This window comes from Coturnix japonica, chromosome 6, assembly GCF_001577835.2.
Source record: "Coturnix japonica isolate 7356 chromosome 6, Coturnix japonica 2.1, whole genome shotgun sequence".
NCBI classification, from domain to species: Eukaryota; Metazoa; Chordata; class Aves; order Galliformes; family Phasianidae; genus Coturnix; species Coturnix japonica.
In genome coordinates this window covers 14,652,566-14,669,436 of record NC_029521.1, presented here as the reverse complement: position 1 = coordinate 14,669,436, position 16,871 = coordinate 14,652,566, and the positions used below count along the sequence as shown (strand labels likewise).

Sequence of the window (16,871 nt, the reverse complement as noted above, 5' to 3'; positions counted from 1 at the left end):
ACACGTCAGCAGCCTCTACACAAGCCCAGAGACTCATCATACCTTTAAAGCACTCAGTGCATATTTCAGCTGGCATAGAACTACAGCCATATGTACGTATACAAAAGACCTCCACCAAGTCAGGTGTGAGCACCTTCAAGTGCTCACTCACACTGCAGTGCCCTGTGTGTTGGAACAGACGGGCAAACAAGGAGATCCTTACAAAGGAAGGGATGCACTTCACTTTATCCAGCCACCCAACAGGGATGGTCAACAGGGAGAAGGAGGTGATTGTCCTCCTCTACTTGGCTCTTGTGAGGCCCCATCTGGAGTACTTTGTCCAGGCCTGGGGCCCCCAGTACAGGAAGGATGTGGAACTCTTAGAGCAGGTCCAGAGGAGGACCACTAAGATGATCAGAGGGCTGGAGCACCTCTCCTATGAGGAAAGGTTGAGGAAACTGGGATTGTTTAGCTTGGAGAAGAGAAGGCTCTGGGAAGACCTCATTGAAGCTTTCCAGTACTTCAAGAGAGCGTATAAACAGGAGAGGGAATGGCTGTTTACAAGGGTGGACAGTGATAGGACAAGAGGGAATGGTTTTAAACTGAGACAGGGGTAGTTCAGATTAGATATTAGCAGGAAGTTTTTCACTCAGAGGGTGGTGGTGCACTGGAACAGCACTGTGGACCTTTTAAACCCAGGCCATTCTATGATTCTATGATTCTATGATTTGTAGACCCTTGCACAGATTCAAATGTATGCAAAACCACACAGTACAGTCTTGCATACATTTTTACAGCAACTTAGTACATATGGAGGCTTATCCAAAGTCCGTAGGTGATGAGTTTTAGCCAACTCCTGAGTGCCCCAGCAGGTGCACACACATTTAAACACTGACATAGCCTTAGAAGTGCATGGACACACATGTGGATATTCCTGTGCAGCCATGCCACAGGGTGTCTGGGACCAAGGGGTGCTCCAGCTGTGTATGAGCATCCCAGGGAATCACCCAGTGTGAGTCATCCCACCCCAGCGAGGCAGGGAAACAGGAGAAGGACACATTCACTTACTAGGCTGAAAAAAGGCCATTACCCAGGCAAACAACCCAGTCCCTGACATCATTATTCAATACACAGGAGCCCTGAATTGCACACTAACTCAATCACAGAGACACACGATTACAAAATAATACTGATGGAATCAATGAAACAGACATGCGGTCATACAAAGCACACACACCCTGGTGTTAATACACAATAATAGCTGCCCAACAAGTGAATACAAAACAGCCATTCAAAAACACAATGGCAAAACATGTGGCCTGCACTCAAAGGGATGTGAAAACTCAGCAACAAAACCCACTGTTGGCAAAGGGGACTGACAGCAAAACTTGGGGGGTGCATAGAATCTGGCTCCCAGCAGCCCCGTGAGCAAACAGCAGGGGCCCAAAGGATGTACACTGCACATGGACATGTGGGTACATGGGACATGGTTCCAAGATGGGTTGCTGAAGGGCAGCTATGCCTGTGTGGGGCCCAAATGCACTGCATGGTCACTGCTATGCTGCAGCACTCAGGCTCACCTCAGCACAACACAACGCAGCCTTACTACAGGCAGAAGGGCTGCCATCCTCGAGAGCCATTCCCTGGCAGGGCACAGCAATCCTAGGCTGTGCCTGGCACTGGAAGGGACAGCAAGGATGGAAGTCTGCTGTCAGCTGCACGGTGTGTGCGCAGGAATTCCCCTTCCTCTCCCAAGTGCGGCTGTTTGTAGCCATTAAAAAGCCCAGGTCCTCATGCTGGGTGTTCAGTGAGTATTGATTCAGTCTGCAAGCAATTTTAATATTTCTTCAGGGACTTTCCAGCAACAGCACAAGTCATTAATTCACCCTCCCAAATTGCTTATTCAATAGCAGGAACATGGCTCCTGAATAAAGTCCCAGAATTTATGTGACTCGCATGAGTCAGGAGGTCAAACAACTGTTATGGAGCGAAGTTAAAAATCCAAATAAAATATTGACACTTTTTTGGGGAGTGGGAGGAGGAGGAGTGGGGGAAGGGGAAGAAAAGGTATTTAAAATAGGGTTTTGTTGCAATGCCCTCAGGATAAGGAATGGAAGGAGATTGAAGACAAGTTGGAGTTTGTAAAATCAATGGGATTTATTGCATATCCGCTTGGCATTTAATAACTCCTTCCTTCCCAGCTCCCCCTGCTCTGTTCAGGCACAGGCAGATGAAGCTGTCCACCAAATCCCAGCAGCCACCCATCATAAATAGTGCCCATGTGGTACGGGGATTGGTGGCCCTGCAGGACAGTGTGCCCCAGGACCAGGTCCCATCACAAAGAGCACTGCATTGTCCCCTGCAGTTTGTGACAGCTCACGTCCATAGTTTTTGTGGGGAAGAAAAAAAGACAGGAGGGGAAACTGAGGCCATGGAGCAAATTAGAAGAGCTGCTCAGTCAGGGAGCCTATCAATAGCAGGTCTAGGCTGGGACCCAGCTCTCCCAGCGCTCTAGGCAGTGGGCTTGCTGCTGTTCGACACTAGCTTTTAGGGGAACTAAAGTCACAAGGCACAGAGGTGAGGCAGCATCCATCTCATCTCAAGGAGCCCCAGAGCGCCCTGGGCAGCTCCAGAGAGCAGAGGCACACCATGAGATCACATCCACATGCAGACAGATGCTCACAGACATAAACACATACATGCTCTCACTGAGCTCATTGCTATTCAGGGAGCACGGCCACCAGATTACACACACGAGTAGGAACACACCTGCAGACTGACACACATGCAAATGAATGCATGGACGGCAACACGGGCATGTGCTCACACTGGTACAGCAGTGTAGCTTGGTGCATCCTCTGCACATACACAGTGTGTGTATTCATACCAAAAAAGTCCTGCAAACTGCTGCGCTGCTACAAATCCAGATTTTACTTACAGTGGTCTGTTTTTAGCTAGTTGCACAGAAATCAATACCCAGATGCACTCAAATACATTCTGCACAGGCGTATTAATACATAGGACTGTCTCCTTGTGTTAGCCTGCTAACTGTTTCAATGAAACTGTGCTAATTTTATACCAAAGATTGGAGACTCTAGTACACATCAATCAAAACTTACTCATTAGCATTAATTCCATAATGAAACGAGCGCGCAAAAACAGAGCTAACTGTGTAATTAAGAAGTACTTGATGGCTTGGGTGATTTTGGTGAGTTTGTTGCTTGTCTGGTTGGTCTCTTAGCAAAGATTTAGGTGAGGTGCTTTATTTCAGTTGAGACACACCAAAACACAGTTTTCCAAGGGGTCTTTTTGCACTGTGATAAAAACAACATTTGACTACAATTTCCTCCTAAGCTGTGTTTTGACTGAGTATAAAGAGTGGCTTTAGAGTTAAATGAGGTGATGAGAAGTTGGAACTTTCCATAATTATACTTCAAAAGATTAGGATTTTTGCACAGAAAAATGTTTCTGGGTTACTTCTCAGACTGCTTTATTCACAGCTGATTTTGTGATAGCTCTGTAAAAATGGCAAGATAAAATATACAATCTTTGGATCACCATACGCTAACTCATGGCTTCTTAGACTGGCAAATACTCAAGATTAAATGTAGTGTAGTTTTCTAAATACCATAGAATATGTTTCTCTGTACATCTCTGCTTACAAGTGTTGACTGCATCCAACCTTGTCCCTATGCTAAGTCAGATGAAACAACGGAAGAAATTCTAAGTTAGAGCTGGAAGCATTCAGATTCACTTTGTTCAGCTTAAGGGGATCGTACTTAGAAATACCAGCACTGGAGAAAAATCACCAAGAGCTCTCTAGAATCTCATGACTTTCAGAAGGAGTACCTTGCAGTTTGCCTAAGCTAGAAGCAACACAGTGCTCCCTTGCAAAAGCCTGCAAAATATGAATAATGAAATATTTACAGCTCACAACTTCAGGCCATGCTAAACAACCGGTGGCCCTCCCCTAGGCTGACAGCAGCTGGCTCAGTGTGCCGGGCACTGCACAGGTCAGTGGCAGAGCCCAGTGCATCCTCACTGCTCAGGCACAGGAGGAGAGCCGCCATCAGGGAGTCACGGGGATAAAGCAGCAGTGGGGTCAGAGAGGCTCATGTAAGCACTGTGGCTCCTGGGAGCCTGTTGTCAACCTGGTATGGCTGAAGGTATCTTGACTGAGATGGTTCCATTGACAAAGCATGGGCAACAGGCTTGCTTACATAGGGACAAACGAGAAAATTAATCTGAATTAACTTTGAAAGTACATTGGTTAAAACCATTAAAACACCGCTTGGATGAGTGTCCTAAATTGAATTTAGTTTACTGCATTTTCTAAAGTGAACTAAGCTAGACTAAATTAAAGCTGTCTTAATTCTAAACAAAGGTGTCAGAAGCATAATACAGTTTAACTAGACTGCTTCAATTTCACACTTCCAGTTAATTCACACCAGTTATTTTGCATAGCTGTACATGGTAAACCCTTAGACTAACTCTTATGGACAGAGATGGGGGCAGGAAAATGGGACCTGAAAATCCAGTGAGCTCCCTACAGCCATCGTGATTGTATGGGAATAGCATGTAAGCCAGAGCTTGCTCAGGGCCCATATGCACAGCTCTGCACTTGGTCAGATGGGTGCCAGGTGCACAGTGTGGGAGTAGAACAGATATGTGCTCCCAAAGTTGCACTAATTATACATATAATTATAATGTATAAAGTTACACTAGCTAAGCAAATGCATATACAGTTAAGGGCCTTACAACATCACTTATATATCCATGTTGATACATATTAGTTATTATATAATGGATATTATAGCCTTGTTATGGATGATTCTAGGTGTTTATGGCTGACTGTAATAATGGTGCTTGGTGCTGCACAATGAGATCAATATTGCGAGCTGGTGATGGCTATAGCCACAGAGCCGAGCAGCCTATCTGCCATTAACTCTGTTAAAAACTGTAATGGTTGAATAAATGTTTATTAATCCTTCATGGGGTCTGAATACAATATGTGACCCAAATGTTTAACTACATACAGCCACAGTTCTGTGTGTAGACCTGCAGGAATAGATGAGTATGTATAGCACCAAATGATCAGTCACAGACCACTAAAAGACAAATGCTGGTGCTCCTATGCCGCAGACAGCTCCAACATAGAAACAAACATATAACCCATTGTAAGGGTGGATAACATAAAGACGCTAATCAAGATGGTGGCAAACAGTCAAAGGTTATTAGCAAAGGAAAACTCACCAATGTCAACACCTTGACTGGAAAGCTGAGGCAGTTTCCACTGGGGAGCAGTCTCCAAGAGATGCTGCCTCAGTGGTGGTCAGCCCTTAAATGAGGTCTCAGAGGAGGTGGAGTCGAGATCCACCCCTTCCAGGAGCACAGCTAGATTACTCTCACCTGTGCTCCCGCAGCTGACCCAACACTTGCCTCAGCTGATTAATCAGAGGTTCAAGCTGTGATTTCCCATACACCCATGCTGGCTAAATTTCAGACCTGTTAGTCACTCACAAGAGCCAAGCAGACCAGCAATGGATTTATCCTTTCACTAGGAAAAATAGGGAAAATAAGCATGCTGTCTTTGGAGGTGGGCACCAGCTCTACACTGGGTCCCTGTGTATTGACCGAGCACTCCTGTCCTGTGTTGGGTTCATAAGTTTGCCTTTGCTGGCAGTTCTGGGTAGCTTTCAGAAAGATGTATAAGGAATAACAACAGGAGTAAGGACTAGTAGAACAGCAAAGGAAAGATTCAGGTTCTCTGTGGAAATTTCCAGCCTTTCAAGCAAGACAAGTTGCAAAAGGTCCCACTCTGAAACCTGTATGTTTCAACACCAGGATTAGAAGCCCACACTGCCAAGCCCTGGTGTTAAAAAATGTCAAGTTAGTAGCATCCATAATAGAGAGATCGCCATGAAATACACAAGATTGTAAACAAGGGTGTAGTTGCTTTTTTTTCTTTGCCTCTATTCTGGCCTTTGGGAGACAGCCATGTCCCACTTAGAATCATAGAATTACTCAGGTTGGAAAAGACTTTAAAGATCATCAAGTCCAACTGCAGTCTAACCACAGTACCCTAACTAACAACCCTCTGCTAAATCATATCTCTGAGCACCGCATCCAAACGGCTCTTAAACACATCCAGGGACGGTGACCCAACCAGCTCTCTGGGGAGCCTATCCTTCGCATGTGTGGAAGCCAGAAATACCTTGGTTTGAAATGAAAGCTGAAATTTATCTTAAAGATCTAAGGTTTTACTTGTGGCAAAAGGTACAGCAGAGCTTGCAAGACAGCTGAGAGTTATCTACATTTATCTGTTTCCTCCCAGTTCAAGCCTCTTCTAGTACATGTCTTCTGTTAATCAAAATGAATGTCCACAAGGAATTAGGCACAGACTCCTGAATTTTAATAACTGGAAACAGGCTCAAAGCAAAGCTTTCAATTAAAAGTTCCCATGCTCCAGATTAAGATATTTAACCTTGGCAAGCCCATGTGTTTCCGTAGGTCTCCCTAACTCACCTGCTGGCACAGCTGCTGTTGCGGCAGCTCCAGCACGCGTTGCATGGTGGCCACCGAGTGCTGGCAGCTCACAGGCTGGACCTTCCGCCAGCTCCGTGCCACCGCAGCTGCGCTGCTGGCAGGACCCAAGCTGGCTGCTCTGCGGGGGACAGGCATCAAATGGACTTGCAGTCATTACAGTGCAAGGGTGCTCTAAGGCAGACCCCTAAAAAATGATCCACGTCTAGGGGCTCTGACATTCATGTGCATTTTCTCTCTTGCTAGTGAAGTGGATGTAGCCCTTGGCAGTGTTTTCTTCCTGCTTCCTTCCTGCAGCTTGTTGTAGTTCTTGAAGCTTTTGATCTGTTGTTGCAGAGACTGTGAGTTTGTTGAGGGGGACTGTAGGTCTGCAGCTCCTAGGATGGATACTCCTGTGGATGCTCTGAGTTGAACATTTGCTTTGTGGTTGCCTATGCTATCAGAATTCAGATCAGATAAGCCATATCATTCCTCCCATGCCTGTGTTCCTAAGTCCAAGAGCAGCAAAACCCTTTTAGTCCTTTAAGATTTCCTTAATTCACCTTAAATCTGGGCTGTCAAACATCTACACCCAATTTGCTTCCAGTATTTGGTACTCTGAATGACACCTTCTAGATGTTTGGATTATAAAGCATTCCTGGGTTTCCTGACTGCAAAGAAAACCTTCCAAACGTGAACAGAGTGTAATAAAAGTAGAAACACCTGCCTGAGGACATTTCTATGCTGCAGTCACTGCTTGACTGCAGCTCATGTAGATACTCACTCTTCAGCCAGCTCTAAGCCCTGGATGGCTGCGTAGCTCTGTGGAGCTCAGCCACGCTCCCTGCTCACCTTCAGGTTTGCACCCCAGTGCAATGGGCTCACACAGATCCCCTTGGATAAATGGAAAAATGTTTCTCATAGCCTGATGCAGCAATGTATTTCACAAGGTCAGGCTAGGCGACCTACACTCATAGGGTTGAATGCTGTCAGCCCGTAGCCGTGGGATGCAGCTGGGTGTTGCTGCTCCCTAGACAAGCTGACAGAGCAAAGCCCTGCTTGGCACATCTCCCCGCTCCCAGAGACACCTTTTGCTTCACCTTTCCTTCCTCCCACCGCTCTTCCTTACGTCTCGACTTGTTCCATGTAGTGCAGCAGAACTGCAATGGGCAGAGATCTGCTAGAAGCTGAACGTTAATGCTCTGCTCAAATTAAATGAAATAAAACCGTATGGTGTCATCATGGGTCACTGATTTAAAACAACAAAAAAATCCTAGCTTCTCTCTAAGCCCTTCAGACAGTAAAACTGCTGCTGTCTCTCCTCAGTGTGCAGCCAAGAAATGGTCTTTGCAGTGCGAGAAAAGGGTAGGATTGGGTTTTCTCTGGTGTTTTGGTGTTAGCAGGCTCATCTGGAACAAGTTGGCACTTCTTCCTGCTCACTTCAGGCATGATGCTAGTGTAGCTCCAGTTAAGATGATAAAGCCACACAGATTAACAGCAGATATGAAACCAAATCCTCTCAGGGAGGGCAGAGATTATGTTTCAAGATATGCAAGGCATCTCCATTTCTTCCTCTCATCTATTTGGAAGGTTCAAGAAAATAGGTAACCACAATTCAGCCACCTCTTGGCACTGTCTGTCTAATCAATGGAAGTGTTCCATCATATCTGTGCCTAGATACAGATACTGTATGTGATCACCCTTCTTCCTCCCCTTCCAAAAGCTAGGGAGAAGGAAATGCAATTTTCACAACAGAAGAGAGTTTGAATGCATAAATATTGCTTGTGGCCCTTGAATATGGCAGGGTTTGGAAGCATTCTGCTCTCTTGGCAGGCAGTGCAAGAGCCTCGGGCCTTCTAGCAAGGAAGCTGAATCTGCCACTCCTGCCAATGTCAGCTGTTGTTCTGAGGGCTGCAAACGTTGCAGTAGATTTTGCAAAGGTAATGCCCCCCAAACTGATGAAAATAATGCTATGGCTTGTGGGGGGCAGGTCTGAGCCTCCTGACTACACCTGCTGCACGAACTCTAACATGACCACTGCAGTCAGCACAGCTGAAACACAGCTCCCATCTCTCTGCCCACCTCCCTTCCCTTCTCAGGCAGCCACTGTCAGCAGGGTACGTGTCACTTCTGCTTCAGGAGGAGGAATGGAGCCAACACTGTGCTACAGCTCGCTGAAGCACTTCCTTGGCCCCTGCTCTGCCTGAACCTGAGCCCTTCTCCCCTCCTTCCAGCTGTCCTCGTGGTGCCCCAGGTGGCAAAGCAGAGCTCCTATCTTCACAGTTCAGGCAGGAAGCAGAGCACAGAGAGAAGCACCATTTGTCCAGAGTCCCGATGAGAGTCCATGACAATGCGAGGAACCAAAGCTCTTCCCTTAAGTCGGATTAGGCTCCAACTGTCAGACTTCATTTCCCTTCACCCTCCAAATCCCTTGGTTACTTTTCCTTACCAAGCTACAAAGCTTGCTTTCCATTCTGAACTCTGTGCCCATGCACTGAAACATGTGTGAATGCAAGCCATGCTCAGAGCCCTTTGTATCTGCACAGCACCCACCTGCAGGTGGGATGTTGTCAACACGGAGGAGCCCAAGGCTGCCTCTCCTCATCTCTCTCCCTGAGGCATGCTCTGATGCCAGCATCACTGGGGGTCCCCAGCCCATTGCAGGCAGGGATGTGAGGCCCACAGGGAGTGGCTGTGTCCCTCAGCTCCACACTGTGTCCCTGCAGGCACAGCCATGCTAATGGAGTGGTGAGGCACCGCAGTGTGGGATCCTTGGCCTCCGCAGCTGTCCTTAGACACACTGCAGAGAGCCAGGCTAAAGCTTAGCAGGGTTAGCCTTCCAAGAGCGGCTGTAATTGCCCAGTAATGCACACCCTGGGGTCTTGTAATGTGCTTCTAATATGGAGCATTTAAAGTATGAACACTCCAGAACAATTACAAGGAGTTTGGTGCTCCACAGAATGTACCCTTCCACTCTGAAAAGTAATCTGTGACAAAGGAAGGTGATCACAGAGAAGACACCAGTGCTATCTGAAATCTGTCGGGTTTTCTTGAGGCAGCAGGACACACCAAGCCTCCTCAAAGCAACTTCACCTGGCTCTTCCAGAACTAAAGGAGTTGCTATGCTGGGACCTCTGGAGGGCTCAGCCAGCCCTCATCTCCCTCCTATCAACCCCATCGGGCTTTCATGTGGGCTCTGAGGTACTGTCTGATATCTCTCCCAGTAACAGTGAGAGTGGAGAAACCACAGAGTATGGCAGTCTACAAGACAGCCTGGACAGAAATGTCAGAGAGACAAGGGATGTTTCTTATGCTCTGTTGTTCTTATAGCAAATAACTCCTGAACAGGTCTAGGGGAGATTTTTCATTTGCTTCTCTACAAGGTGAAAATATTCTGGCTCTCAGAAAGGATTATGTCTTAGCTAATTTTATCTGTAATATTTTTTCTACATCCTCAACCAGATTTGATTAGAGCTTGTTACGATTGTCAGATTACTGGAGAAGACTTTTTGTGTTAATCTGCATTTAGAATCAGCAAAACAGATTGTGTTAAAGCTGCCAAAAATAACCAAGTAGAAATCAAACACTGGAAATCCCTGATCTAATGCTGAACATTTAAGAAACTCAAAAGCATTGGAAGCAGGCTGTTGGTTTCAGCTGGAGCTATCTGAAGTATTCACACCAGACAGGAATTACTACAAGGCAACTGCAGTAACTTGTGAATTGCAGGAATGGATTTATAATTCACAGTACGATACAATGTACTGTAATGATATTATATGCTGTTACTTATGATAATATCACATATTAAATTCAGATTGTGAAATGAAGTTTGGTTGCTTTACTGCCATCAAAGTCCTATAAATGTCCTGTTGCTGAAACTTCAGTCAGTTACATATTAAAACTGTATGTTCTCCGAAACTCAGAGTAGACAAGTTGTGCAAAAATCTCCCACTGGAAAATGAAAAATGGGAATTTACAATAAGTGCCAGTTTATGCCCCTAATTAAACACAAAGGCTGTTATTGGAGTCACTGACTGTGATGGAATTAGAGCAGAGATGAAATTAGTCCAAAGTGACAATTTCTATTGGAGAAAAGAAAGGCCTTTGAAAACATTGGCATTTACTTCAAGAAATCAGTGCTGCTGTGTGGTGCGCCAAGATCTGTGTCCCTTCCTCTTTTGGGAAGAGCTGCAGAAGTGTTCTGCAAGAGGCGTGTCTTTCTCTGGCATTTAGGAGCAAGAACAAGCCACAGAAAACAGCAAGAGGTGACCAAGGGTTTGCTCCCTCTCACAGAGCACAAATGTGGTGCCCCTGAGTTTGGGGCAGCTTTGCGTACTTCAGCCGCTGGGAATGGTTAGAACCTTTCAGCAGTCCTGAAGTTTAAAGACTGCATTATTACGCTGCATCTGTTGCTACAGGATGAGGTCAGCTTTCTTCATCTTCCAACTGCTGTTTCATTAGGTGGTCTCACATATACAACTCACTTGAAGCCTGCTGCAGTGACAGCGGCAGTTCCTGGGGACAGTGCTGTTTATCACTGCCCCTAAATGAAGCGACCCTGGGTTAAACATGGACAGACTCTGTGTTCCAAGTTTGGATCTGAGACTTCTCTCCTTCTGGTTGGTAGGGACCAAAAAACATTACGAGATGATGGCTACTTGGTGAAATGAGCTAGTGAGTTTGCTCCAACTCCTGGTGGACACATCTCTGTGTACATTGCCACAGTGGGTACAAACCAGCACTCTGAGCTGAGAGCCCAAGAACAGAAGAGGGAAGGAAACAGAACCTTCTTCTTCATCCCTGCTTGGGGTTTCCAAGCATTATGGACAGGACTGCTATACCCAAATCATTGCACAAGCTGCTTTCACTCTAGATGTCCTTGGAAGCGTTGCAGTTTCTATGCAGCATAGCTCATTTGGGGCTCCTACAGTGGGAACAGAGTGGCTGATGCTACCTGCCAATGTGATGTCAGACTGCAGTGTGAATGGGACTGTCTGATGTCATCTCAGCACTAACAGGACATGGTACAACATGTCAGCTAAGGCTGCAGGGGAAAGCGTCTAATCCATTCACTATGCTGCACTACAATGGAACATAACATAGTATAATGTGTAGGTTAACTTAGACTCCCTCAGGCAGATTTTTGGAGATGGATGGATGGACAGATGGATGGATGGATGGCTAGATAGATACATTTATACAAAGTATACATACGTTATATCACTCTATTGATTTTTAAAAAGTTCCAGGTCTGCCTGACTATAATGAGATTTTTGAACTTTGTGTTGCAATCAATGAGGGGGATATTATTGGCCTGGAGAATTGATATACCCGCTCTCTGTGGCTTGTTCTGCTCCTGGACTGCCCCTGCCCCCAAGGTGTACGATTCCATCAGACACTTAACCTCTTTTACAGTGTCATCAGGCTAAAAGGAATCTAATAGTGACACGGGACTTGTGCTCAGCACTCTGGCACTATTGCTTTCCTGTCACAAATAATTTATAGCTTTCTATTTCCATCCCTTTGCCTGCACCCCATCCCCTCTTTCTGTTTCCCTGGGCTGGGGGAAATCAATAAACCCACACAACCAGAGTGGCACTTCAGGGGGCTTTAGGGGGAATGTGAGAGGAAAGAAAAAGAAAAAAAAAAACAAATGGAAAAGAAGAAGAAAGTTGCACTATTTGCCCTAACACTGACTCCTCAGATCAGCTCCCAACTCGTGCACACCAGCATGACCTCAAAATCCAGCTTCTTAGCCTGAGGCTCTCTGGCATCTCCTGTCTGTGTCCCCACAGCTGTGAACCAGGCACCCCTGCACTATGTGGGTTAAGGAGAGGGAAGGTTCTCCATCCTCAGCCAGAGCCCTGATATCACCTATCTATCTGCAGCTAAGTCCCAGTTGTCCTCTGCCCCTCCAGGAACTGATAGGTTTCACCACCTATCTGTGATTTCCAGTAACCTCAGGTGATATGCTCTGAAATGCCTTTGTCTTCCTATGAAGGCTTCACTTTATGAAGCAACCATTTTTCAGTAATGTCCTCCCAAAGTCTTTGCCCACCTCTGCCCATGCCATTCATTCTCTCCTTGAAGTTTTGCCCAACTCTTTCTTTAGCATGAATTTCTAAGAGAAGCCCTTGGGTGGGCAGAAAGAACACATTATTTGCTTTCACCTTCTGTGGAGAGAGTTTTGAGGAGAGGTTAAAGCTAATACAATGCAAGGCTGACAGTTCCAGAAACTAAGCCGAAAGAGCAACTGCAGTCTTCATCCTAATTGGAGAGGCTTGTTTTAAGCTCAGAAAGGAATTTGGTCTCCATGGCCTTCACAGGTCATGGCTTATTTGCTGAGCCCCTTGGTAAGACATGGTTGTTCCCGAGTCACAGCTACCCAGCATCAGGCAGCGGGCAGGCCCCCCAGCCAAGTGTTACAGGATAGTGATTTTCTTTCACACTGACCTCAGCTGGATTTAAATCAGTGACTTAGAGGTGAAAGACTGCATGTAACAAGAAAATGAACACTGACAATTGCAGTTCAGTTTATTTTCATTCTGAGCTGCGCTGTGAACTTTGTGGCATTCACTGACATCTTTTTGGGTTTCCATACTGTGTTCATGCATGACCTGATAAACAAAAGCAGTATCCCTTTGCTGTAGATTCTTTTTCCTGGTGACCTATATCCCCTCATCATGCCATAGAGGTGCCTTCTGCTCCCACTGTCTCACTCACAAAGAGTAGGGAGGGCTTTGGGAAAGCCCTTCAGCAGTTCAAATCTCCCAGCTCTGTGCCAGAAAGGAATTTCTGAAGTATGCAACAAGATTAAATCTACACCATTTGTAAATCTAGAAGTGGCTGTCAGCTGCAAAGGCTGCCTCATGAGCACACTAGCAGATCTGATCACAAACAATAACGCAGTCGCTAACACATAGGAGAGGCTGGATCCCAGATTGCTTGCTGAGCACCATAATCATGCAGTGACTACATGGTTGGGGAGGATGACAGAGTACAGCAAGGACAATTCTGTGGGAGCAGGACCATTAAAGCACCAGAATCAGGTTTACAAGAAGTACTAAGATGGTGCTCTGCTGCAGCCAGATGTCAGCTCAGGCCCTCAGCCTGAGGTTCTGACTATTGGAATCGTGGTGTTCAAAGGTACAGAGGAATTGCACAAGGATTTGAGTTCTGAACATGTTTTTCTCATTTTCCAGGATTATCAGAACCAAAGTTCAGCAACCTTTTCACCCAACACCAGACGGGAGCGGGACAGGTGTGGCTGCACCAGGACATACTATTGGTAAGGAGGCTGGCATGGGGGGGTTGGTGATGGGACAGCTGGAAATGGGAATGAAGCTCAGCAGGGGCAAACAACTCTGACAAGCAGGTTCTAGGGAGAAGGCAGATGGGGGGAAAAAAGCCTCACCAGAAAGCAGAGGTTTCTGTTCTCTGCTGCACTAGCTGCATTGCAGACTTTACCCAAAGGAGTCTGCCCAGAGTTATCCTGCCTCAACCCCCCTTTCACTTGCTTGCTTTCTCCTTTACCTCCCTGGCTAAATGTACTGGCCGCTATCCTACCCCAGCACTAGACTTACCCTTTCTTCTCCTTCTTACCTGGCCTTACTTTGCTTTTCTCTCCCCATTTCTCATCTCTCCCTTTGCTGGAGCCAGTCTGTATCTGAGACTGCAATGAACAGATCAGGATATGCCATTCCAATACCTCACCACAGAGTCCTTCAATGTTCTAGCTCTGCAGTCAGCTATCCCATGGGTGTATTTCACTGAGAAAATGCATTTTCTGCTAGGGGAAATGGGCTTATTGAGGTGAGCAGAAGATGGAGGCTGTAATAAAGCTACCAAATGTCTACTAGTCTGTTGTGTTTAAAGGTGCTGTGCTAGATGTGTGATGGGGTGTTGTTCACTGATGTGGGCTGCACGGCACAAATGTCTGCTGCTGCTAGCACTGGGTTATCTAACAGCAATTCAGAGCAGGAGAAAACATATAGTATTATAGGATATTGTGGCTTAACTGTGACCTAAGACACTGTCTTAGGCTAGATGCTGTTGGTTACTGAGAGTCAGCTGCTAAACAAGGATTTACTGGAAAGTGCTGGCCTATGTGGAACAGAGCTGGCAGATACACTTCTGTACATGAACTGTGTTGAAGAGCACAAAGGAATTAATGACCCAGTATGGAAGAGCATTTCTGGATGCCCTTTTAATCTGGACTTCAATGGCCTGGGAAGCACTGACCACATCAGATGGAGTTGGCAGATATTCTCCCTTCTTTGAGAAGCAATGAAATGTCTAGGGAATGAGTTGGCGGAGCTGGGAGGGTGACTGTGAGTACTGCTGCTGGAGCCTCTCATTGCTTTGGAGAAGTGTGGATCTACATTGGGCAGTGCTGGCAGGTTCTGCTCTGTTCTCGAAAACCTTTGCTGGAGGTATTGAATGCTTCAGCTCGATGCTTTATGAGCTGAATGATGGCTAGCGGCTTGTAAGGGAACCGGGATATCCTCCTAATGACTAGGGCATGCTGGGACATAATGGGCTTGCCTACTGGACGTACAACTCTACGTGCTCTAAACCCTAAAGCCCTAATTATTGGGAAGTAATTGTTTCTAATCTGGGTGACCTGTCCTTTCTGATGTATTGGGAACTCCAGAGCAGTCCTGGAGAGTCCTGAGTGGCTGAAGGAGTCTGCCAGTTTACAATGATCTGTGCAAAAGAAAGACACAGGAATTTTATTAATCTCGGTTGGAGTACCTATCGTGAGCATATGGTTTGTTCTAGTAGGGAACTGAATTTATTGGCCCAACTCTGAAGAGCTTCTCACCTGCGCTAAGAGAAGGTGGTTTTTCATGGAGAGTTTTGGGTGGGCATGTCAGAGGCTGGTCTGGCTAAGAGAGGGTATATGTACCCCACGTGGAAAAATGTTGAGAGGAAATGATCTGGCAAAATATGGATTGTCTGAGAGCCCCTGGGAATCACAGCCTGTGCAGCATTATACTGAGTAACCTTGGATGCCCTGGGAAGCCTGCTCTGAACAGGGAAAGAACAAAGTTTAGCTTCTTGGTGGAGCACACTGGCTCATTCCTATTGGCCCTGTACTGGAAGTCTATGGAGATATGGTATATGAACAGGATGGCACAACTAGGATTCAGCAGCATTAGCAGAGCAGGATTAACACAAGTCCTTCCATGTGTGGGACAGGGAGCCTACTTAGTGCCCAGGTTCTCCTGTGAGAGCAGTGGTATGCGTAGCTTTCAGTGTGGGGATCCCTGAGTGCTGGCTGCTCTCCTCATGGCCCTTTTTCCCTTTTCCTTTTGTCCAGTGCCCAGTACAGCATCCCCTCCCGTCTCCAGTGCCTCCAATGATCCAGTGGGCTCTTACTCCATTAACGGGATCCTGGGGATTCCTCGGTCGAATGGCGAGAAGAGGAAACGTGATGAAGGTAGGGGGAGGGGAGAAGCTCATCCTCCCTTTTATATTCTTTGTCCCCATGTACAGGCTCCGATTTCAGGCCAAGGTTTGCAGCTGCTCCAGGGGCTAGATCAGTTTTAGCAACAGAGACCAGTTCCCCGCCACTGCCCTGCTGGCTTGGAGTGCTCTTCTTCCGAGGCCTTTTCATGACAGGCTGTGTCTCCAGACATCTGCTCAGCAGGCAGAGAACCGTCTCCATTGCTGGAGCTGATCCCAAGTTCATTCACTGCTGGAAATGTCTGGAACTGAGCTCCCTAGGTGCCAGCAGGTGCCCAGACTTGGAACTGCGGGTAAATAAGGTTTTCCAAACTCACTTGTTTTCAAACCAAGTGCCATCTTGGAGAAGCATCAGCAACGTGGGGTATCTTTCCCTCCCCTTGCAAACAAGCTCCTTGGTGTGCCATGAGGTGCATTAGCTGTGCTGGCTATAAGGGCCCGGATTCCATGGGTAGTGTCTATACACTAGAACTGCCAAGCGGAAAGCAGAACAGGAGCTCTTCTGTGGCCTCAAGGTTGTTATCCAAGCTTTCCACTAGGGCTCTAAAAAACTAGGACTTAGCTGTTTCCTTCTCTTTCCTACTTGTTGAGAAGGACCCAGGGCAAAGTGGATCTTGAAATGAACCAAAAGCTGGAGTCTCAGGTCCAGAAAGGCACAGTAGGAATGGATGGGAGAAATCTTGGTGTGTTTACAGTGGTTTTGTACAATTTTGTCTTGCTTTTCTAATTTGATTTGATTCATAAGCTGAGGGCCAGGAGGTGAACTTTTCCAAGAGTAGTGTCTGACCAGTCTATGCAGTTCAACATTGCCTTTATGGTGTTGGTTTTGCCTGTTGCATGGGGGCTTTCTTGGCAGTATTGGTGGCTCCTTGTGCTGTGTGTGTGGTAATCCCAGGCTG

General features: G+C 46.5%; 1 protein-coding gene across 15 annotated transcripts in view; it reads left to right on the top strand.

The window, feature by feature from the left end:
• PAX2 (paired box 2) overlaps positions 1-16,871 on the top strand; it is an 81,271-nt gene that overhangs the window by 16,731 nt on the left and 47,669 nt on the right. For 13 of the 15 annotated variants that reach the window (XM_015866838.2, XM_015866832.2, XM_015866842.2 and 10 more), the window contains exons 4-5: positions 13,707-13,792; positions 15,827-15,946. In XM_015866838.2, coding sequence (XP_015722324.1) covers positions 13,707-13,792; positions 15,827-15,946 — 206 coding nt within the window. The remainder of the gene's footprint in view (positions 1-13,706; positions 13,793-15,826; positions 15,947-16,871) is intronic. The other 2 variants (XM_015866839.2, XM_015866833.2) reach the window with 1 other exon arrangement.